Source organism: Scardinius erythrophthalmus, assembly GCF_964197995.2.
Source record: "Scardinius erythrophthalmus genome assembly, chromosome: 22".
Lineage (NCBI taxonomy): Eukaryota > Metazoa > Chordata > Actinopteri > Cypriniformes > Leuciscidae > Scardinius > Scardinius erythrophthalmus.
In genome coordinates this window covers 23,305,475-23,330,598 of record NC_138242.1, presented here as the reverse complement: position 1 = coordinate 23,330,598, position 25,124 = coordinate 23,305,475, and the positions used below count along the sequence as shown (strand labels likewise).

At 37.0% G+C, this 25,124-nt stretch overlaps 2 protein-coding genes across 4 annotated transcripts; one reads left to right on the top strand and one right to left on the bottom strand.

Moving 5' to 3' along the window:
- On the bottom strand, window positions 1–11,601 carry mtmr6 (myotubularin related protein 6). The gene is made up of 14 exons (XM_081353456.1): window positions 11,362–11,601; window positions 9,083–9,202; window positions 5,189–5,351; window positions 4,785–4,942; window positions 3,952–4,080; window positions 3,468–3,602; window positions 3,248–3,380; window positions 3,057–3,166; window positions 1,831–1,956; window positions 1,701–1,750; window positions 1,420–1,620; window positions 1,213–1,347; window positions 996–1,122; window positions 1–699 (listed from the first exon to the last, which is right to left on the bottom strand). The coding sequence occupies exons 1-14, from the start codon at window positions 11,383–11,385 to the stop codon at window positions 379–381; spliced, it is 1,932 nt and encodes a 643-aa protein (XP_081209582.1). The 5' UTR covers window positions 11,386–11,601; the 3' UTR covers window positions 1–378.
- Window positions 11,602–12,844: 1,243 nt separating this feature from the next.
- nup58 (nucleoporin 58) lies at window positions 12,845–24,731 on the top strand. 3 transcript variants are annotated; one of them, XM_081352925.1, is made up of 14 exons: window positions 12,891–13,254; window positions 14,063–14,220; window positions 14,345–14,377; window positions 15,372–15,641; window positions 15,727–15,889; window positions 15,971–16,036; window positions 16,775–16,949; window positions 17,033–17,112; window positions 17,211–17,329; window positions 17,442–17,524; window positions 18,644–18,845; window positions 22,381–22,464; window positions 23,599–23,691; window positions 23,952–24,674. In XM_081352925.1, the coding sequence occupies exons 1-14, from the start codon at window positions 13,178–13,180 to the stop codon at window positions 24,119–24,121; spliced, it is 1,773 nt and encodes a 590-aa protein (XP_081209051.1). In that variant the 5' UTR covers window positions 12,891–13,177; the 3' UTR covers window positions 24,122–24,674. The 3 variants fall into 3 exon arrangements, with proteins under 3 accessions (XP_081209052.1, XP_081209051.1, XP_081209053.1); XM_081352926.1 differs by lacking the exon at window positions 23,599–23,691 and having other exon boundaries at window positions 12,845–13,254; window positions 23,952–24,731; XM_081352927.1 differs by lacking the exons at window positions 22,381–22,464; window positions 23,599–23,691.
- The last annotated feature ends 393 nt before the right edge of the window (window positions 24,732–25,124 follow it).

Sequence of the window (25,124 nt, the reverse complement as noted above, 5' to 3'; positions counted from 1 at the left end):
TCACAAGTCTATCAGCTCTTTATTTAATCTTTTCTTCTTAGTGCTATTGACATCCTTTAAAAAATGAACCAAAAAAAAAATCTTTTTTTTTTTTAAATGTAGATGATGACAGAAATAACATTTAATTTGACAGATATAACAATGAATTTAGTAAGGGATCCACTTCTGAATTCCTTCTTCCATTTATCTCTTTGTCTATCGTACATGAGTGCAGTGCCATCACGTAGAGTAAACAAATGCGCACACGGGCGCTCACACACACTCACACACACGCACACACACACATCAGCAAACATACTTGATCTTTCTCATTACTGAATATACAAATATTATCCTGCTTAATTCCTTAATTCTCAAAAATCAAGTCCTCAAGTGTTCTTAGCAGGTCATTCTGGCCACTCCAAACTCCAAGGTGACCACGGTTGGCTCATTCTTGGGACCGAACGACCCTGGCAGATCTCCATAACCGTTCTCTGTGGCACTGCTGCCCTCTACAGTCCGTTCTCCTCCAGTACTGGCCGGAGGATCCTCCAGAGCCTCCTCTCCAAACACCTCCTCGTCTTCCTCCTGCTGTACTTCCTTTCGACTGAGAAGAGGAGCTCCCAGAATGAGGGACTGAGGCCGGGGAGGGAGACTGCGCTCGGTTGGGGGTGTTTTGGGCTTCAGTGGAGACGTGCTCACCCCGAACTTCTGCAGCTTCTGTGGAAACACAGAGAAACAGGAGAATGTGTGATTTCAGATGAATGAAGGAAACAAATGGGGCTGTTGATGGAACAGGTTCTAAATAGAGCCTTTCCTTCTAAGAGTGTAGGATGTTCAGACAATATAACATATTGAGATAACTGTACTTCACTCCTTCCCAGCCTCATTTGTATCCCTCAGAGGAAACTTAGTGGTATTGCAAAACACAAATCCATGACTACTACTTTTTCATGGGAAGCGAGCGTTCAAGGCTTAATTTTTATCCGGAAACCAAATTCCTGAGGTGAACTCACAGTCTTCAGGGCTTGCACTGTGGCCTCAAGCTCTCGGTTGCTTTCTTTCAAGGTGAGGACTTGTTTGAGAATGGATTGCCGAGGGTGCATGGAACGGTCATACTGATGGTACATGTTTCTCCAGAACCTGCAAAACAAACCGGTTACTGATTAAACCGTTGCAGAGTCTAAATAAAGGAGGAGTCTTACATAAAGAGAAGTGGTTAGTCATTTGTACTTGAAGTGGTAGGCTTGGGTGGATGGTTCCAAAACTGGGTGTGACTCTGCAAAGCTTGGGCTGTACAGGGGGTTCAAGTAGAGCTGCTTTTCACTCAGCAGGTGAGCCCATAATGAATATGTCCTCTCCTTCAACCTTTAATGACAGACAAATGCATTAAGGGCTTTGATGACGGGAAGGAAGGGAATTCAGGTTTGTTTGACTCACTGAAGGTCCTCTCTCTGTCGTTGGCTGTTGCCCAGGAAGTTCCCAAACTGGCAGGAATGGATGTGCTCGTGGATCTGAATGAGGAACCACTCACTGAACTCGAAAGCCTGAGGAAACTGTTCAGTCAGCTGCCATACGCACTCCAGGAACTGCGTGAATATGGGCGACACCTCTTTAGGATCGGTGTACAATTGATCGCACCTGTGGGGAAATGTTATGCAAGGTTATTTCAGACTCTTCAAACAACTAGAGTCAATAACCAAACTGAGAATCATGTTAACCTGTCTGCAAACTTATGTCCAAAGGAAATCCAGTCTTTTTCAATAAGTACCTGAGAACAAGAGGAAGATATATTAGAAGGTGGAAAGACACGAACGATAATGTCAGCTTGAACACACAAAAGGCTCCTACCATGAAACCTTTAATGGTGCGATAGTTCGGATCCATCAATAGAGAGCCTAGAGCGCAGACCTGAGCTGTCCGATCCCATCCATCAGAGCAGTGCACTAGGACACTAGCACCTTCCACAGTCACAGCCTGGTATAACAAAAAACATTTAGGACAAATCTGCTGAATTCATAACAGTGTGGTTATTGTTAATGAAAACCACTAAACTAGATTATTCCTAATAGTCGACTAAACGTTAGTAGACATGAAAAGGCTTAGTCAACCATTATTTTATTAGTCGGTTTGTCACAGAAAAAAAACTCCACAGGAAGTGGAGAAGTCACGCAGTCTGTTAGGGACAGATCGTTAACAGCGGGTCCTTGTGGTAATTACAGTCATTCAGGCAAGAAAATCCAAACGTTCACCTATAATCCATTGACCTTAAATATGGCTTATCATTTGAAACATGTAAGTAGCTACTCACTCTAACGTTAACCTAGATAAATGTGCGCTATTATTAGTTTGTGCGGAGCATGGAAGCTAAAGTATTAGCGCGCTTACTGCATGACATGGAAAAAAAATTAAAACAGACAACTCCTTCATTTTTGGTCATACACATAAGAGTAATACATCATTTGAAATTGTAAAGGACAATTACTTTTATTTCTGTAAACTCACAATAACAACAAAATGTAGTGCTTTTGTAAAATAAAGAAAACAAACAAGGTGCACTTTCTGCCGTCTCGTTCTCTGTGAACTAGATCAAGTCACAAAAATTACCCGAAACTCAGGGTACTTGCCTCACAGACATGAGAAATATATCTACAGAAAGCTTGAAATGTCTACTTTTAAACAAATTAAAATCAAAAACAAATGCTGTAATTCGTATGAAAGGTGCATTTCTCGCTAAAGGCGCGTTCACTATACAGCAGAGATGAGTCGGCATCGTCAACTTCATATTTGCAGCCGACACAGACTCAGAAAACTATAGTTTATTTATAACAAATTAAAATGTCGCCTTGTTATTTTTTCAACACATTCATAATCATTACTTTTTCCAGTGCTTTGCGGCAAGCTTTATTTGTGCGCTTGGGCGCAAAATAGGCCCATTATGGTTTAGTACACGTGCGATTACTCAACTAATGGAATTAATGAACAACTACTAGTCGATTAGAAAAATCTTTAGTCAAGGGCAGCCTTACTGAATACTGAAGAACCAGCAGCAAAATACCACATACAAAGAGTTTTACCTTGGCAAGGAATATTGCTGCATCCATTATGGCTTTGATATGACGCAACCATCCGCTGTTTTCCAGTCCGACCAGGTAATCAGGCATTGAAAGGGAGCGCGTTCCCACCACTATGAGAAATAACAGAGATGTTGACGATCCACAAAATGAGATGAGAATGAACCAAAAAATTCATATTCAGCATCTCAGACCTTCCAGAAGCTTCTGCAAACTTCCCCTCATCACATGGATGTTCTCAATGCCCACAAACTGGAAGCGGATATTAGAGTAGTTGTCTTCATTCTCATAGCCTTTCCCTGCCGCACGATTCGCCAATGCGTTTAACTACGAAAAAAACAAACAGTGCTTAATGAACCTGTTATGATCAAGGAACTGGCTTGAAGAACACAATAAAACTCCATGACGTTCTACCTTAGGCCGCGTGTCCATCACGTAAATATATCGGCTGTTGTGATTGGCCTTGCTGATGGCCTGAAGCATGTGCTCGTCTTCCAAACAGCGAGCGCTGAAGCCGGAGAGAGGCTGACTGCACCGACACACTGCCGCCTGGAGACATGACACAAACAAATATAAATGTTCGCCATCCTGGGGAACAATATAAAAGCAGAGTAAATAAGTTTGCAAAGACAGTGCAGATGCTGGGAAGAAGCCACTGGCATACAGCCCTGATTTGCCAGTAAAACTACTGTTTATCATAATCAGCATCCTCTGTGTGCTGACAAGCCATTACCTGTTTATCATCTCATTCCTCTTATCTAACACAGCAGAAGCAACTAATGGTCATTACAATGTCAACAGAGACTATTTTCATAATGATTAACAAAGGCCTAATATTCTTCATATCAACCACTGGCTTCCTTTTCTCATTAGTAGAGACAGTATGAACCGTTCTTACCTTTTTCTCCTGGTAGAAGTATGTAAGAACCGGAAAGCGGCCTTTGCTTCTGAACTTGGAGCTTCCGACAATGATGGGTTTACTGGCCGTAATGGGTACGTATAAGTCTCTTGGATATGTCTTACACACCTAAGCACAGAATTTATAGTCACATTTACAATACACAAAAGAAACAATTACCGCATTTTAAACACTGAAGTACCAGTCAAAACTATGGGCACACTTCACTGAATTTATGTTTCTCTTGATCTAAAGACTAGTTGTCATACATTAATGTAATAATTTTTTTAATATGCCCAGCATATATAAGAACTCATTCAAAAGTGTTATTTTAGTATTATTTATATACTTAATTCAGTATTTATTACTATTTTGAAATAGCTTTTATTTCAGTTTAAGTAATTTTCTTTGTGCATTTTATACGTTTGGGGTTTTTGTTATATTTCTGTTAAGCTTTAATTTATTTCAGTTTTATTTCAGTTTTGGTTTTTGCAATTTTAGTAAGGTCTCTCAAGTCTTTTTGTACATTGAATGAATCACTGAATCATTTTACTCAAACGATTTGTTAAGAAACAGAGCCATTCACGACCAAAGCACATCAGATTAATTCACAAATAAAACACCACTAACTCATATTGGCTTGGCCTGGGGTTTGTTTATCTGACTAAATCCTAGTTTTATTCCAACTACATTACTCTAATACTAGTCTTGAAGGACACTACACTCTTTTTTTGTTTGCTTGACAGACTCATGAGAACCAAGTATAGATCAAACACATCCTGAATTAGATTCAATAATGAACAATGTTTCACAAATGAACCCTCACATCAAACCTTGTACTCCCTGTTAACATCGGTCATTTGCCACTGGTCACATGGCACGCCCATCCGTTCAAACTCAGCTGCGAGGTCTATGAGTTGCCATCCCTCCTCTCTCTGTTGGTCATTCTGCTTTGGGTTGTAGGAGAACGCGTACAACTCATCATAGGACACTGGAGTACAAAACAAAAGATTCAATAACTTTACAAAAGGTGAAAAAGAAAGTCATACTATTCAGGCGACCATCTGGAGTTCGCACATGTCCCTGACCTCGAGCATGACCACCATACCTGTCATCCAATCAGTGAACAGAGGGTGGCCAGGACTTAACGGTCTCCTCTGTGACTTTCAGGAAACTCTTTCAATATTCAGTCTACCCTATTTATTTTTCATGAGGGCAGACGTGTGAGTTTACCCACCTGGTCTCAGTAGCCTGAGCAGAGAGCTGTAGATGTCATGGCAGTCACGCTCTCTAGGAATCACAAAGTGGACAACACGGAAGTTCCGGCACTGAATGAGGAGCGGGCAGCCACTGGTTGTGAGTGACAGTTTCTCCACGGAGGCGATGTGATGATGCAGGATCTGAACACACAAAACACATAAGGTGCGTTCAAGTCATGTCGGAAAGATCGTGTTTATGAGTTGAACGCACATGAACGTCACCACAAAGTCGTAAATATGGGATTTACTCGAGTTTACGAGTTGAGGGCGTATCATTGAGAAATGTGGATACTTAGGTATTTAGAAGAGACATTGTCAGGCTTTTTTATTTACAACAAAACATGCTAACTGCATGCACAAAATATAATTAACATTGTAATATAACAATATAATATGTAACAAAGTTTATAGTGGCTTAATGAATGAATTAAAAACGCAAAACACAGATGCACATTCTTTGTTCTTCATTTTCTAGAAGTAGAGTATAAAAACCTTGATGTATTTTGGTGTAGTTGATTAAGAGAAGGTACATCGCCATCTTTCTCCAATGAAAGTGTTTTGAACGCACCTGTCGTCATAAACATGACTTCCCAAATCGTTAAAAACTTCCCAGGAGGACTTGAACTTATCAATACATGCAAAATGCATTTACAAAATTCAACTATAGTGAAAGGATTTGGACAGTAACCCCAACCCTATTTAAAAAAATATTAAATGTCATTGCATTAATTACAGCACTTTTCATGTAAAGTAGGAATATATTGTTAATTCTGGCCATATCATTTTGCCCCATAATTTTTCAAGATATGGGCGAAAACGGATAAAATGCATTCAGTATTAAAATTCTATACTATTTTGTCTAAAAAAAAAAAAAAATCTTTTAAATGCTGCAAGTAAATTTAGACTTCACAACATTATAATACACAGTATGAAAAATGGATATTCACTTCAATCACTAAAGACTTAATTAAACAGTGTAATTACATTACTGTTTTTAAATATTAAAAGAATAGTTCACTTAAAAATGAAAATTCTGCCATCATATACCCTCAAGTTGTTTCAAACCTGTATGAATTTCTTTCTTCTGCTGAACACAAAAGAAGATATTTTGAAGAATGTCGGTAACCAGACAGTTGTTGAACGCCATTGACTTCCATAGTAGGAAAAAAATACTATGGAAGTCAATGGGGTCCATCAACTGATTGATTACTGACATTCTTAAAAATATCTTCTTTTGTGTTTCATACATGTTTGAAACAACTTGAGCGTGAGTAAATGATGACAAAATTTTCTTTTTTAAGTGAACTATTCCTTTAACTTTTGAGTGTTACATGAAGGCAAAGGCAATCTAAATGTAAAATTGAGTAATGAGCATCCACAGTTATGATATACAATATTGTTCAATGCCGATAATTTTAAAACGTCAAATATCGGCTGATAACAAATATATTGTGCAATTTTTTTTTTTTTTACAAAAATAAGCTTGTTAGGTTTAAAATGACAAAAAAATGGATATATACATTGTTTAAAAAGAAAAAGTATTTGTGGTTGTCACACCAGGGAACATATTTTTTAATCTAAATACTGCATTACCTACTACATCAACTAGTCTCAGATTGGTCTGGATCCTTTTTTTAAGATATGTTGAAACATCCTTTTTATTCTTCTTCCTCTTCTTCTGTTCCTCTATCTTTAAGACGAATGTAATGTGCATGACAAGGAGAATTCACTACACACACGATTACCATATTCAACTAACTACACAGCAGTTTGGGAAGGTCAAAATCTGGGTGTTATTAAAATGCGCATGTATCTGCATTTCCTTTTGCATCGTGACTCAGGGTGCTGTTGTCATTGATCACTGAAGTGTGTTATATAATGCATAATGCATAAGGACCAGAAGGCAGTACTACAAGCAGACAGAGAGACGTTTTGTCAGAGCTAGTCCTGAGAGTGAAGAAGCAACACATGTGGATGCAGAATTTATTTCATTTGGGTTCCAGACCGTCATGTGAACATCTGTTGCTCCAACCAGTCAGCTAGTTTTAAGAAAGTGCTGGAACAAAGTCTCAAAAAAAGTGCTACTGAGGCCAGATCTCATCTGCTCATAAATCTAACTAAAATTAGATCAAGGATGCCCCTGAAAAAACGGGCTAAAACTGCTAGTATAAACAGAATTCAATATATACCTAATTAAGCATTGCGTAAAAAAAGCAAAAAAAAAAGCATCACATGATTTTTCAGAAATCTTTCTAATGTACTGACTTATGAAACATTTCTTATTATTAATGTCATACCCTGTTGTGCTTGTGGAAACCCTTAATACATTTTTGTAATTAAGTCATTTTTGTCACTTTTGATCAATTTAATGTGTCCTACTTGAAAAACAATTAAATATATATATATATATATATATATATATATATATATATATATATATATATATATATATTAGTGCTGTCAAATCAATTAATCGCGATTAATCGCATCTAATATAAAAGTTTTGTTTACATAATATGTGTGTATGATATATGTGTGTGTGTGTGTGTGTGTGTGTGTGTGTGTGTGTGTGTGTGTGTATATATATATATATATATATATATATATATACAGACATGCACAAACACAGACATATATATATATATATATATTTAATATACAGACACAAATTATATTAACAAACTTTTAGGTTAGATGTGATTAGACAGCACTAATATATATATATATTTCAGTGCTGTTGCCTTCCTTCTCCTTTTCTCTATTCTTTGTTATTTGTTCATCGGAACGTCGTCTCTTTGGTCGTGTGTCGGCCATATCTAAATTCTCAAGAATATACAATTTTAACATTAGTCGTTGTTAGGACTTCTCTCCTCTAGCTAACTTCCCTCATGCTTCTCTCTCCTCCACTCCCCACACCCCCCTTCATGTGGACGGGCACTAAACCCCACCCCCAAATCATTCTTGTCGGTTATTGGCTGAAACACTGTTTGTTGTGTTTTGTGGTCCAGGCTGGGCCAGTTTGTTTTTCTTGCTGTTTGTGGAGTCTGGGCTGTCTACAGAGACCGCGTTTTTTTACAGTGTGTTCAGGGGACAGGCAGCTAGCGGACAGTGAGGAGATGTTTGCTGTATGTGACAAAAAATGTTTTAGCCTAAAATACGCATGACATCGCTTAGGGCACCTTTAAGTTAATAATGCTTGTCTGAACAATTGCTAGGGTATTCTGGGTGGTTAAGATGTTGACAAGCAGTTACTAGGTTGTCATGGGTGGTTACTAACTGGCCGAAATCAAAAGAACCTCCTCAAAATCTTGCAGGTAATCCATGAGATTGTTTCACAAGTTTTATCATCATCCAGGCAAAAATCGTAAATTCAATCAATTAGATAACTAATAGCATAAAACCAATAACTTCTCAACAGTATATCATAATGATAAACTTTGTTTGTCAGTGTTAGCATCTGCTCCGACCTGCTTCCGGAGAAGATGGTGAGATATGGATATTCATCTGCGATACACGCTCACACACTGAGAAGGACAGATCAGCGGACTCAGATGGCTCAGACTCAGTGGCAGATCACGTCTTGAGCTATGTGGGTCATTGGTATTCATGTCCTCTCCTGGCCTCCCCTACACTCTCGTATTCGCTTGGCCTTAAGGGCAAGTTTAGCCGACAGGTTTCCACAGCAACAATGCCTACCGCCAACGTGAAGAACTAGTAACCTCATTCCCATGATCTAATTCACTATTATCCTGTACACAAAAAGAGTGGCTTAGTTGTACTATATACCCAAGCTAAACCCTGCCGGTTATACAGGAATTCTTTATCACATCCTGACAGAACATTTAGAGACGGTTAAGGGTGGCTGTTCATACCCATATCTCCTGGGCACTGGCTGAATTACTCTCCACGAAGATCAGATGTGTGGCCGTCAGATGCAGGGTTCCTGTGACAGACTTGTTGTTAAAGCGATCCAGCAGCTTCACTTGCTCTACCTGTGGAAGAAAGCACCAGTTAGTTAACTTTTTTAATTCTTTGAGATTAACTGTGAAAGAGTCAAGCCATAAATATCTTCCTCCTTGTAAATCATGAGCAATTTAGGCATAATCCAAAATGAATGGCAGGACCAAGCAGAATCCACTGATGTTTTTCACAGTTTCTGCATATATAGCTTAACTTTAGGGACAACATGGCAAAATCTGTTAAACTGAGCCAGCTTGTACCTTAAAGTATAATAAAATTATCCAAAACAATTCATGTACGAAAACGCAAAGAGTGGGGAATTGGAGTTCATGTTTGTCACATTCATCACATAATTTTCAAGCTGATAAACCATCAGTACAACAGCCTCCTAGTCCTTCCAGTTAAAGGGTTAGTTCACCCAAAAATTCTGTCAATTCTGTCAGACTTTCATTCATCTTCTTCGTAACACAAATAAAGGTTTGAAGCATGAAAGTGGAAGGACATAAAGCTCTCCGATTTCATCAAAAGATCTTCATTTGTGTTCAGAAGATGAACAGAAGTCTAACGGGTTTGGAACGACATGAGAGTGAGCAATTAATTAAACTAAAGAATTTTCTTTTTTGGGTGAACTAACCCTTTAAATAACTTTGTATTATGTTAACATCACACTAACTGGTATCATATCATATCAATCATATCATAAATGATATTCTACCACGTATTTTGACATTCAGTAAGACAGGAAACATGATTAAAGAATCCATTTAGTAAAAAAAAAAAAATGACTGAGACACTGAACACAGACATCAATAGACATCCAACAGTATCTAAAACTACTGTTTATTACAATTAGATCCAGTTTCCCGGCAACTGGCCTGCAGCTAAGCAACACACTTCCTGTGATTGCAATAAAATCTGCAGACATCACAAAACAAACAGAGTGAAGAAACTTTAACCAGTTGTTTATACAGTAGTTCAGATGTCAAATGCAAAAATCAAGACATATTCTACATGAGTGCGACGAGAGATATATATACAGTATCAGTCAAAAGTTTGGAAACATTGCTATTTTTAACGTTTTTGAAAGAAGTCTCTTGTGCTCATCAAGCCTGCATTTATTTGATCAAAAACACAGAAAATTTATTTTCAATTTCAATTTATTTCTGTGATGCAAAGCTGAATTTTCAGCATCATTACTCCAGTCTTCCAGAAATCATTATAATATGCTGATTTATTATTAATGTTGGAAACAGTTGTGCTGCTTAACATGTGATACTTTTTCAGGATTCTTTGCTGTACTTCTTAAACTTTTTATTCATCATTTATTTAAATTAGAATCTTTTGTAACAATCTACACTACCATTCATATATATATATATATATATATATATATATATATATATATATATATATATATATATATATACACACACACACATATATATATATATATATATATATATATATATATATATATATATATATACACACACACACATATATATATATATATATATATATATATATATACACACACACACATATATATATATATATATATATATATATATATATATATACACACACACACACACATATATATATATATATATATATATATATATATATATATATATATATACACACATACATACATATATATTTAAACAGACCCCCTCACATGATGATGGAAAATGAGGAAAAGATACAGTTCAGTACACTGACACTAAAGTTACTGTAGTACTAAAGTGATAGCCTACATTATGTCACAATAGAAAAAGACAACAGAGTTAGAAAGAAAGCTGTCTTGGGAGCTTTCTATCAGACAACATAAAAACGCAGAATCAGCCTCTAAGGCCTAAGTTAAAGCTTTCAGGACAATCCAGTTCTGCACAGCTTTTGAAATCTATCAAAATGGCCACAAAGGAAAAGCACATCCACATACGGATCACCGGTACTAGATTCAAGTGCATTCGTCTCAAATAAGGCCAGAAGATATAAATGAACAGAAACACTGATGAGAGCCGCGCGGCATATTTATATAGTGAAACCACGTTATAGCCTAGTTCAAATACATATATAGATACATACATTCAATGACATTTAACAAGTGTTTGTGACTTTGAAATCAGGACTGATTCTGCCATACCAGGACAGATCTCGCAGAATTCTTATGTTTAGTCAATTCTACCTTTGGTGTGCGAATGTGCTCCATGATGCCGCTGTTTTTCGCCTGGTCAGCACAAGGAATGGATGACAATATCCAAAATAGCTGCGTTCACACATCGGATGAATGAGTGAAGAATAAATCCTTTTACATTTGAAGCCACGTTCAAAACATCTCTTCAACTAGCAGCTAACAGTTGCTGCTGCTCTACTCAGCACTTCGTTCACGGGGCGTGTCTGTGTGAAAAACAGACAGGTGCATTCTGGGAAATGTAGTTTTACGACCTCCATGTAAGATCACTCATATTGAATTCGCGTTGTAAGTTAGCTTTTATCCTTATCATTAGAGTAAGGTTTTTCAGTCTTTTAGATGCCAAGTACCCCCAAATATGACCATCCTCGTGCGAGGGACCGCCATTCTAAAATTTAATGAGGAGCTATACATTTTCATGTATAAATGTCTAATTTATACTCTGCAAATTTTTATATTATAAATATTTTTTTCTATGAACTACAAATTTTTAGTACTGTTAGATTTATTTTAGGGCTGTCAAAAGATTAATCGCGATTAATCGCATCCAAAATAAAAGTTTGTGTTTGCATAATATATGTGTGTGTACTGTGTATAATTATTTTGTATATATAAATACACACACATGCATGTATATATTTAAGAAATATTTGCATACATATACTGTATATATTTATATATAATTTATATTATATATAAATATAATTTTTTTATATAAAAATTACAAATTTTTCTTAAATATATACAAGCATGTGTGTGTATTTATATATACAAATTTAATTATACACAGTACACACACATATATTATTTAAACACAAACTTTTATTTTGGATGCGATTAATCGCGATTAATCTTTTGACAGCCCTAATTTATTTATTGATTTATTTGTTTGTTTGTTTGTTTAATTTTTTATTTAGCTAGTTAGTTTTTATACTTTTTTCTTTCTAAACTTTTCCAAAGACCACGTTGGATCCCAGTTTTAAATTCCTTGCATTAGATTCAGAATTCCCTCCATTTTATCTATCCAAATAATTTATCCATTTGACTCGATTTTTTTATTTCAATCCTTTCATTAAAAAGGTTAGCGATCGTCACATTTGGGTGAATCGCTGAAGTATTCACTCAAATTATTCTTTAACCATATTTTTTTCCCCTCACCATCAGCAACAAAGCAGATTTATTGTTTCATTTATTTTTATTAGATGTTGTGTATATTTGAATTATTATTTATTTATTTATTTATTTATTTATTGCATGATCTGGTGTGCTATTTGTGTATGGTAATCATAATTCTTGCACTAGATTCATTTAAGAGATTCATTAGCGAATGCAACACCACTAAAATATCATCAAGGCTAAAAAGTATTCTGATATTTGCTGAAGTAAATATGCCTGTAAAGGTGGACAGAAAGTCCTAGATAGAGTTCATTCAACACATAATCACACAGCATTTAAAACGCACCTGCATGGACTCTCCAAGCCAGTAGGGGGCAATACGGCGCAGCAAATAATGCTTGAACTTTACCGCAAAACGAAAGAAACAGAAGAAGAGAGGAGCTTTTGCGCGGAAACACAGAGCAGCAACGTTTTCAATATTTAGAAACTCATAACGTTACTCGTTTTAAAAAACAACAAAGTAGGCCTTGGCCGCCTTGTTTAGAGTCTTTTATTTATATATTCTCCATACGCTTCAGAATTTTGTGCTAGTTGCCTTTATTATGCTGCGTATGTCCTAGGTAGTGTGTTTAGGGCCTCCACGAGGTCGGACCCTCTTGATTTGATTGTCAAGTTTTGGGAATTTAAGTCCAGAATGTCCAGCTTTAACTTCGGCACAAGTACCCTCGGGTCCAGCGCCACCGGGGGCTTCTCATTTGGAGCTGCGACCAGGTATGATCATGTCAGCTTTCAACGTTGTGTTCAGTTTAAATGAGTTATCCTCAACTAACTGTGTAAACATGAACACATTAACTTGAATTGGCTGGTCAATTACAATTTGCTGTTTACAATGCAAGCTCACAATTAAGAATTGGTTCCACTGGCGTACAAAAAAGTGTATTTCCTAAATGGTTCCCAAAATGTATTCTTTAAATGTTTACAATACAAAAAATAGCAAAGGTCTGTAATCAGATTCTGTCATTGTCAGCCTCTATAGTTGATGTTAGGCATAATGTCAACTTGAGTTATTTAGCCTGTCTCCTTTTGTGTTCATCAACAGATTTAGAAGAATATATATGCCACACACACACACACACATCTCTCTCTCTCTCTCTCTCTCTCTCTCTCTCTCTCTCTCTCTCTCTCTCTCTCTCTCTCTCTCTCTCTCTCTCTCTCTCTCTCTCTCTCTCTCTCTCTATATATATATATATATATATATATATATATATATATATATGAAGAGTTCAGATGCAAAAGCCTCTAAATGCCATCTGAAATACACACACACACACACACACACACACACACACACACACACACACACACACACACACACACACACACACACACACACATATATATATATATATATATATATATATATATATATGTGTGTGTGTGTGTATATATATATACACACATATATTTATACATGCACGTTTTGAGTGATCTATGGCTTTAAGCTGCAGGTATATATTTAATATCATTAGGTAATATTTGAAATTCAAATATTTTAAATGTCTGATATATCCTTTTCCAGCACACCGGCTGCAGGCACGGGTGGATTCACACTCGGAGGTTTTGGCACGCCGTCCTCCGCACCGGCCGCAACTAGTACCACCTCCACACTGGGATTTGGGTCCAGTGTATTTGCACAGAAACCAACAACTGGATTCTCCTTTAACACACCTGCCTCAGGTTCCTGGCTGCTCTTATGACATAAACACTGATTTACTTAACATTGTTTTATTTGGTAGCTTAATTATAAATACCATTGCATTGTTAATTCTTTGTTAATTCACCATCTTTTTAACACTTTTAGGGGCTGCTCCTTCCACTACTGGCCTTACTTTAGGTAAGCAGAAGAGATTTAATCATTTCTATATCACTTTATTCAAGTGGATCTCAACCTTTTTGACTTCAATGCTGCCCCCCAAATTGTCAACAGCAATATTATTTTTTATAAAATATAATTCATATTTAAAACATAATATCTATTTTTTACTCACTATTTCTAAACTCTTTATAACTGAAGCATGTTTTATTGGATTGTTAGTTTCAGTTAACTCTTTTTAATAAATTTTTGACATTTAAACCAAATATATTTTGAGTTTTTAGCAAAAATAAAAATTTCTCACTATAAAAATATCCATAGAAGCTGGCATGACGGTAAAAAAACAAACAAACTCACTATTTCCACCTGATAAAATATTGTAGAGCTTGGGCATACCTAGTAGATAGTTTTGTTACAGGAAGTGAGACTGAAATTGCTGATTACTCATTGATGCAGTTTAGTTAAAACTGTTAAATAAAATATTTAACATTCTGTTAAATAAATATCTAGTCTTCCCTATTTCAAGCCTGAATGTGTGTATGTGTTTCCAGTTTCTAACACCAAGGAAGATTTATGTACTTTAATAACAGGATGTGATTTAGACCTAAAGGTTGAATGAATCACCCTATCTCCCTTTGTAGTGGACTTTGAGTTTTGGAACCTTGCAGATCTTTTTTTTATGCTCAAACAGCAACATTACACACTAACTGAAGTCAATGTGCTAAAACACATTATAGGGGCATTTTAAAAATAGGCTACCTCATACATCCTGGTTTTCCAAGACTGTTTGAACTCTGGTTCTTCAAAGAAAAAAACATATTGTTGAAGGGAGAGTATAAATAAGAAATATCTTGATTTTTAGTTGTATTAACTTATTTTATTTCTACTTTTGTCTGAATTTAAATCATCTTAAAGCCCCTTGGACATTTGCTGAGCCCCCCTGTTTGAGAACCACCGGTTTAGTCTGTCAGTCATGCTTTACTCATTTCCACTTTTTGTTTTTGCCTGTCCTTAGGGAGTCTTACCACCTCTACTGCTGGATCCACTGGGTTCAGCCTGGGTTTCGGCAAGCCGGCGGCCTCTGCTGCACCATTCTCACTGACCACCACCACCTCTGCACCTCCAGGCACAGGTCTGACTCTGGGCTCCGTCCTCACCTCCACAGCACCCCAGACCAGCTCCACTGGCTTCTCCCTTAATTTGGGAGGAGGAACCACCACTTCATCTGCACCTGCCCCGGGTTTTTCCTTTAGTTCCAGTCTCTTTTCCAACCCTACCTTGACAGGTCAGTCTTTTTTCGCTCTGTGATCATGTTACATTCAGTTTAAACTAGTATTTTTGCTCTCTTACTTATTTAATATGTGTTTCAGGGTTGGGACAGTCTACATTAGGTGGCGCTCTGAGTCTGGGTGGTTTAGTCTCTTCCTCTGTCGCAGCCACTTCTGTCGCAGCACCCAGTCTCGGCCTGGGTGGAGTGGACTTCAGCACCTCCTCTGAAAAGAATACTGACAAGTTATCCAGCACCAGACCGGAGTAAGAACCACACCACAATGACCTTTTGACTCATCATAGGGTATTATATTATTGTCCTTACCCTGCTGTTTATCTCTACAGGGACAGTAAAGCCCTCAAAGAGGAAAACCTCCCTGGTCCGATCTGTCAAGATGTGGATAACTTTCAGTGAGTTCACCACTTTTTGGGTTGATTGCAAGTTGATCTGTTGCTTAAAGTCATGATGAAATCAAAGTTAACAACTCCTATTTTTTAATGAAATATTGCAGTGTTTATTTTAAATGATTTATCCGTGCACATCATTTATTTTTAATTCATGTGCCCTCCTAATCTTTAATCAAAATTACCCCTTCCTACCTGCATGACTTCTCTTCTCTGATGACGTTTTTGACATTAGTTAACCTAGTATTAGTTTTTGCTGAAGTATCGATAACTGTGAAATTTCACTGATATTTAAAATGTACTCATATCGTGAAATAAGACTTGGATCATATAGCCCAACAATTATCGTGTTAAATAATTGTGATTTCAATATTGGCCAAAAATAATCGTGATTATCATTTTTGCCATAATCGAGCAGCCCTAACTGATTATATTTAATTTATGCAGTAAAGACTATGTAGTAGTATTTTTCCATTTGAATCTTTGTCCTATTGTATTTATGTGTGCTTGTAATTTGTTTAATTATATCTTATTTATCTATGCTGATTCACTCCCCTACAAAACCAACCCAAATCAGTCTAGAATGATTAATTATTTCCAAAGAGAGCTGTTCCTCTGGTGAAACTTTCATATCACAATATATCACAGAAAAACAAAATATCGCAATGTCAGTTTTTTCCAATATTGTGCAGCCCTAATCACAACTTCTGTTTCATGCAAACTTTAATATCTGTTGTTTCTCAGGAAGTTTGTCAAGGAACAGAAACAAGTCCAGGAAGAGATCAGCAGAATGTCCTCTAAAGCCATTCTCAAAGTGCAGGAGGACATCAAGACGCTCAGACAGCTCCTCTCTGTCTGTGCCAGCGGGCTGCAGAGAAATTCGCTCTCCATAGACAAGCTGAAGTTGGAAACTTCTCAGGTTAGACAAATATCCTTTAGACCATTGCAAACAGTTCAGCTAAGCATTGTTCAATCTTGTAATCTATCTTTTTCTTCATCTAGGAATTGAAGAATGCTGATATTGCACTTCGCACCCAGAAGACCCCTCCTGGACTCCAACATGAAAACACAGCACCGTCTGAGTGAGTGAATGTGTGCTTCTACTGCTGAAGACCATTGATAGCAGTAAAAGTTGCTACTATTAATTGTCCACCAATGTGCTGTCCATCTCTCCCTCCAGTTATTTCCGGTCTCTGGTGGAGCAATTTGAGGTGCAGTTACAGCAGTACCGTCAGCAGATTGAAGAACTCGAGAATCATCTGACCACCCAGAGCAGTGGCTCCCACATCACACCTCAAGGTCTTAATCTGCACTATGCTATCGGTCAACTAAATAAAACACTGCCCTGATTCACATGATAGAAACGTAGATCTTGTATCCTAGTGACTTTATGATGTCATCTATCATGTAGATTTGTCCTTGGCCATGCAGAGACTCTACCAGACGTTTGTTGCACTTGCTGCACAGTTACATGCAGTTCATGAGAATGTTAAGGTAAGTTTCTTATATGGGATAATTTAATAGTTAAAAAATATATATAAATATTTCATTTAAATATACACACACAGTACTGTTCAAAAGTTTGAGGTCACTAAGATTTGTTTCATGTTTTTGAAAGTCTGTTCACCAAGGCTGCTTTTGTTTGATTAAAATTCCAGGGGGGAAAACAGTAATATTGTGAAATTTTCTGATTGTAGTCGGACTAGTAGCACAGTCGGAATAAAAAAAGTCACATGTAACCACGTCAATCTGAATGAAATGGCCATATACGATTAATATATTTCATTCGGATTGTTAGGGGTGGTTTAAACATTATCTAATCCGATCGAGAGGACATGTAAACAAGCTGTTGTTGAATGAATTGTCATTCTAAAAAAATTTCCTTCCACTCATCGTCTGTGAAGTAGAGCAGGACAACACCCCGCCAGTCCTTGTTTCGGAACAAGTTTCATTCACAGACGCTTTGTTTTGAGCTCGGGAATGTCTGCTTTTACTGCTTGATTAATATAAGCAGCACGACACAAAGCTTCATGTGCTCGTCGTCGTCTCCTAATTAGGACATTAAATAGATAAATATCAAGTTTGCTCTTTAAAACAAAGAAAATAAGCAATTTAGAAGAATAGTATGTGCAAACAGCGGGAAACTCTATATATTCATGCTGTGTGCACTTCAAAAAAAGTTAATTCTGATTTGAAGCTTGTGACATATAAACGCGCACATCAATCCGATCACTTTAACATTCATGTAAACACTTCGTTCGGATTCATCAATCAAAATGAATTTATTCTGACTGAAACAAAGGGTGTGCATGTAAACGTAGCTAGTGATACATTTTTTGAGGAGTCTGGTAAATAGGAAGTACTTAATTTATTTGAAATATTAATATTTTATATCATAAATGTTTTTACTGTCATTTGATAATTTTAATGCTAAAAGGTATTTTACTTTTCAAAAACATCTTTGACCCCAAACTTTTGAATGGTTGTCTATTATACACATTCTTTAGAATAAAATGCATTAAGCACAGTAATTTATCAATACATATAGATTTCATGATCGAATTAAAGCAGAATTATTGTGTTTAAAAAAGTATTTTCTCTTGTTCTCTTTAGACTCTCAAACATCAGTACCTGGGCTACAGACGAGCCTTCCTCGATGACTCCTCTGACGTGTTCGAGTCGAAGCGTGTTGCCGGCAAGAAATGGCAGAGCTCTCCGCACGTCACCACAGGCCCTGCCCCCTTCGGCAGCGTTCCCAACGCAGCAGCCGTTGCCATGGCTGCCACTCTCACTCAGCAGCAGCAGCCGGCTCCAGGTCTGACCGCCTTCAAGTTCTAGACATCTTGACCTCTAGACTGATAGAATGACGAGGGAAGGGATGAATAGAAAAACGAGGGAGGGGGGAAATGTCGGAGAAAGGCAGAGCAGACAAAAGAATTCAAGAATAAACCGTAAATTCAGTCAGTGCCATGTCTGTTTTTATTTTATATATTTTTAAACTGTCTCTCTTGGAGATATGGAGCAACAGGGTTCTTTTAACATGCATCAGGGTTCTTTTAACATACATCATGTGACTCTTCGTGTGCCAACTAGTGATGTGAGATTTTTGCCCACTTCCGTTTTTTCTTTTTATCTCTTTTCCTCTATCAAGAAAAAAAAAAAACAAGATGTAAACCAGTAGCATCAAATGCTATTTTGATACAGCCCATAAGTTTTAACCATGGTCAAATGGGCACATTCCAAATCAAGTAAAGGTTTAGAAGGGGGTTTGCCATCTTGAGGTGGTCTGTTTGTGTTTTGGTGGGACGAGTGGCACCGAACGTCATCAGATTTGAAATCTGATATTCCAACAGCACTAATGTAGCCACACTACACAAAGTAGCCAAACTCTTTGTAGAGTAGACTCATACCCGCTACGCACGGATTGAAACACTTTTATAATAATCATCGACTAAACCTATATTCCATGGAAGATGTGAAAGTTGATATTTTGAAGTGCCAACATACACTTTTCTGCCAACACAACAGCTGAGGCTTTCTGAGCAATATGTTGTTTTTAGATGGCAATATACAGATAAAAGCAGTATAATTCTGTTAAAAATGAACATGCTATGCAGGAAAGAGATAGTCGTACCTCAGGACAGGAACACATTTAGTTCTTTCCATATTTTTCTCATTTGGTGACATTCTACTGCTAACATGCATTTTGTTAGCTGCATACAAATCTCTTCTTGAATAATGTTCATAATTAATAGTTTTAAAGGTAAGCTTTTTGCTTGAGCTTCCACATCTCATCTGCGATCGATCAGTTTAAATACAGAAAACGTGCATTGGAACGTCTTGATCTGTCAGAACAGCAATTAGGTTCTTGTTTGGTTTAGTGATGTCAGGCTGTTTTATTCCCAAATATATACATTCACTTTTTTTGTGGTTGTGATGATTTGAATTAACTGGATTTCTGTGAGGTTTGCTTTGCATATGCATGTGTAGATATGTATGAAGGGAGTGTGTAAGCTACTGACTCGGAGGTGCATTAAGGTAATTTACTGTATTTCATTCGACAGCTCAGTGAATATGACACAATTTGTGTATTTTGTTCTTGATTGAAGTTTCCTTTGGTTTGGTGATACCCTCCATCCGTTTGTAACCATGGTTGCATTTGTGGTTTCCATGGAGACTTGCTGGCAATAATAGCAGGTTGGAGGTGTGAGAGATGTTCCACTTCCAATGTCACAGAATCTGGGTTCTCAGTCTATAGAGAAGAATCAAGTTACAGACATTTATTATTTGTGATTTTACTAGAAATAAGTCGACAAAAGGGCTTTATCAGTGTGATCCATTAACCAAAATCATTTGACCGAAAACTTGACTGTTCCTCATTCACATTTTGTCAGTTTCCCAATATATCAATTTTTAACAGTAATACAAATGTTGTTTTTTTGAAAATGGACGTTGCCTTCGTGCCTAAGAAAGTCTAGGCTGTTGTGGGTGATTTTGCATATTATATTAGCTGTAAATATGTAGTGCGCTAACCGCTAAACCAATGGCATGGCTTATTTAGTTGCACAGTGTATATACACACAGCACCAGTTGTGAGAGATAATTATTGGCATTTCCTTATAGAATCAGCCCAATCATAAATGGCTATAAGACACTGCAGTAAAGTCTGATAAAGATGAAATTCATACACAAACACTAGTGGGTGTTCATACTGTAAAAAGTGATCATTTGACTTAACTTAAAAAAGCGAGGAAACCAGTTGCCTTAAAATTAAATAAACTACATGAGTGATTGAAAAAATTTTTTTCAATTACTCATGAATTTTATTTACTTTATAATTTTAAGGCAGCTGTTTTCCTCTAAGTTAAGTCAAGTGATTACTTTACAGTGCATGGTCTCACTTTATTTAAGGGCTACAATGTTCAAGCCTTCAGTTTGAGTGAACTTGCTGCTTTATGGGACTGTTGAGGGTCCACGGTGAAGGATTGTGCCAAACTTCAGTATTCAGAACTGCCGTTTTTGTGATTCTCAGCCTTTCGGTGGCTCAAAGCTGCTATTTCATGCTTAAATCCATCTTTCTCTACCATGGCAGTCATAACTTTAAGGTCTGAGTAATAGTAGAGGTGGTAATGCCTTTTCTAACACCGTTTCAAATAACTTTTGCTAAAGCGACACTTTCCAATTTGTGGGAAAGATGTGAGAATCAGATCAGATAGTCCGCCTATAGACGTCCTCTACAGGCCATTGTGAATCTCAGATCTTACAGGCTTTCTTTTGCTTTTAATCGCCAATCTACTATACAAACAAATGATCTTACTGCATGTCATGGTTTTAAAAAAACGCTTTTAGGAAGTTGTGGCTTTTGTGTGTTGGTACCTTATCAAAGCTCTTACACAGGATGTCTGTTTATAGACATGTCTGAATCTCGGTATTCGTTTCCATTCCTTGGAACAAATATGGGGCTTATTATTTTGGTTGTTTACAAATAGTATCATAGTGAATTCTATAATCTAACTTATTCGATTTCTTTATTTTTTTGTTTTGATTATGCTTGTTGATAACATATGATACATATTGTGTGCCTTTTGGATACAGCATTTAGTCCTAACCATTGTTTGAAATGCATTTTTGGCACAGGTTGGCTTTAATCGTTTTGAACAGTGTTAATGCCATAGCTACTACTAGGAATCAGTTTGTCCTCAATTGTCTGTCATGTTTAATGTAATTTGAATTGACAATAAATCAGTTTTTTTATTAAAAAAAAGCCCTTGTCTTTGTTTCTTTTTGACTGATAAATCATTGATATTTCTCAATGAATTGGATAAAAAGACTGCATTTGAGATGCTGATTTATCACATCTCTAAATTAAAAATTTAATCAAATTTAAACCAGCTAAAAGGAAACGAGACAGGAGCACATTTTATGCATTAAGTAGCAGCAGGTTCAGCAGATGTAGTTTAGGAATAAGTGATTTAGTTAATCCATCAAAATAAGAACACAAGTGTTGCTCCAAGGTAAGTAAAAACTAAACTAGAAGCGGATTAGTGCGTAAATTGAAAAAAAAAAAGATTGAAATTGCAACCAGTAGCGCCTATTTTTTGATATTGTAGTTTGCATTTGCTTCATCATAAAGAACAGTAATTCAGATGATGCTTTTGTGTAGCTCTTATTTGTTAATTAAAAACCACACTGTGCCACTTCCTTTCAATAAGGACTGTGTCCAAAAGATGCTTTCAAAGCATGTTTTTCTCTCACAAGGCTGTGATCAATTTTTTTGCTCATTGATAATATGGATCTGCTATATGAGAGTGCATGAGAGTAAGTTCCTCTGCTCTCTTTCTTTGTCCCAGGACCTCAGGCGCCCTTGGGGGCCAGTTTTGGCACTCCATTTTCCTCGGGTATTGGCACTAGCATGGGCTCATCAAGCCTCGGAGGTACTTCCTGTAATATACCTCTCCTCTCCCTTTCCATCTATACACTCTTCACAAGTCTTTCACTCTCATTCAATCTTAAAGGGATAATTCACCCCAAAATGAAAATCCTTATTGTTTATTCACCCTCATGCTACACTGAACCTATATGATAAAAAAGAGATATTTTGAGAAATCTACATGCAGGCCTTTGTCATACAATGACAGTTCATAGTGAGCATGCTGTTAAGATCCAAAATAATACAAAATACTGCATAAAGCAACATAAATATGGTCCATGCACTGTATTTAAGGTCCTTGCACAAAGTCTGAAATTTTCGTGTGCGTTTTTTCGTATTTGTCATTCGGTGGCTCAGAATTGACAAAACACCTTTCAAAATGCTTGCTATGGATGCGGAAAACGCAAAAAAGTAGAACCCGGTCCAAATTTTTTTATGATGGACCTGATTGACACAACGTGAGGTATTTATTTTTTGATGTACGACAATTTCTGACTCTGTGTGCAAGGATCTTAAGTCTTCTGAAGTTATACAATTACTTTGTGTAAAGTTGTTCACTGATAATCTTCCCCTCCAGTTTTCTGTAATCTCAAGAATTGCTTTGACTGGGTCATTATTGAGGCAATGCATGAGTCTGAATTATGAACAAATTGGTCTTAAGAGCTAGTTCTTTTAGTGAGAGATGGTGTGTTCAGTTCACAAATTGTATTAAACTAATAAATCATTAGAGGGAAAGATTCTTAAATTCTTAAAAAAAAAAACTTCTGAAAGTGTTGAATATAGTGCACAAGTCATTTAGACAAATCTTGATATGCAAGCATGATGTCTATAGTGTTTTATTGCAAAAACGGGTTTTAATTTACTTTGAATAAATAAAAAAAATGTGTTACTGAGTGGACAATTCCTTCAAGGATGTGGAACAAATCAGGACTCTTGTTTTGTCGTAATAATGCAAAGAGAAACTTGTATTTTTCACATTTCCTTCACCATGTTTTTCCTTCATGATTTTTTTTAGTTAATCTCATATATAACTCATCATTCATTCCTAGCCCCCATTCCCCTGCCCTATGACTGCGAGGTTATCTCTGGTGTATATGTAGTCGTAACGCCTAAATGCCCCCCCTCTGTCTCTCGGCAGCGTTTGGTAGCGGCCCTGGGTTTGGGGGCGCAACAGGAGGTTTGTCGTTCGGGTTTTCCTCTAGCAAGCCATCTGGAGGGAGCCTGAGCGCAGGTGTGTTTGTTAGCACCCTCCTCCCTCTTCCCCGCTTTCATCAACACTAACCATTACCAACAGCTACCCCTTAAATCTAATCTCCCTTTTCCCCCAGAATGCATTAACATCATGCTGCTTAAGGGCAAGCACTGCATATCAGAGAAACTGAAATGTAAAATTTGCATGGTTTATTTAACTGCTGTCATGTGGCTTGCTTAAATGCCCAATAATGCTCGTCTTTTTCTCCACTCTCATTTTAAACTCTATTTCTTTATCAGGGTTTGGAACATCTAACACATCGGGCTTCAACTTCAGTAACCCAGGCATCAATGCATCGGCTGGGTTGACCTTTGGCGTTTCCAACACACAAACTCCTGGATTTGGGGCAGGTGGGCCACTGCTACAGCTCAAAAAACCACCAGCGGGAAACAAGAGGGGCAAGAGATAAAACAGCAAGTTGTTGTGGGGTAAAGGGAAATGTCACGAGGTAAAGATGATGTGTCTCTCAGATCTTTATTTTTATATATACGTGTGTGTGTGTGTGCATACATGTTTTCTCTGTTGAATGCCATTAAAGGATTTGTTCGGCTCTCCCTTTTACCCTTGTGACCGTGCTGTGTTCTCTTGTTTACTGTTTTCCAATGAATTGCATAAGAGCTAACTGATGCACAAGAACACCCGTGAAGGAATTTTGATGTAGATGCTCTTGGTATTGAAGATACTTTTGAACTAAGTTTACCTGTGTCAGTGGCTTTATTTTAAACCACATGCGCTGTGATTGTAAATGTCAACCTATTCTATTAAGATGACCCATGTAAGCGGTTTCCTGGTTAATTGTACCAAATAGATGTCAACCTGTATAAGAATGTTAAGTTTTGTATACCCCATTTTTGTTTTTGTCTCTTTGTTACCAAATAGTGAAAACAATTTCTATACTTAAGCAGACTTTGTGCAAACATGTATTTTTCGAAAAGTTTGTGTTATTAAAAGAAGCGACAATTATATTGTTTTGAGTCTCTTTTTGTATGCATCAGAAGTTTGTATAAAGAATGCATTTGGTAATTGCTGTGTAAAAATATATATAAATTACACATTTTGTTTATATATATATATATGACATATGACATATATGTAGTGTAAGTGTATTCATATTTTTATTCATTTTGCTAATAATTAAGTATATGCAGTGGTTAAACTGGCTTTTGTAGGGAGGGGGAGCCCTTATCGCAGGGAACGACCACTGGCGGCCCGCCGGAACATTTTGGAAGTCCTAAATGCTGCACAAAACTCTTCCACTACTTGAGAAAAGCCGCAGTCGCGCGGCGATTTCACCAGCCGCATACTGTGTGAAACGCCCATATGGAATAATGCGGCGCGGGATTACATTTTTAAGTATACCACCGGACGCGAATAGCGCGTCAAATTCGCGCCTGCCGCGTCTAGTTATAGCT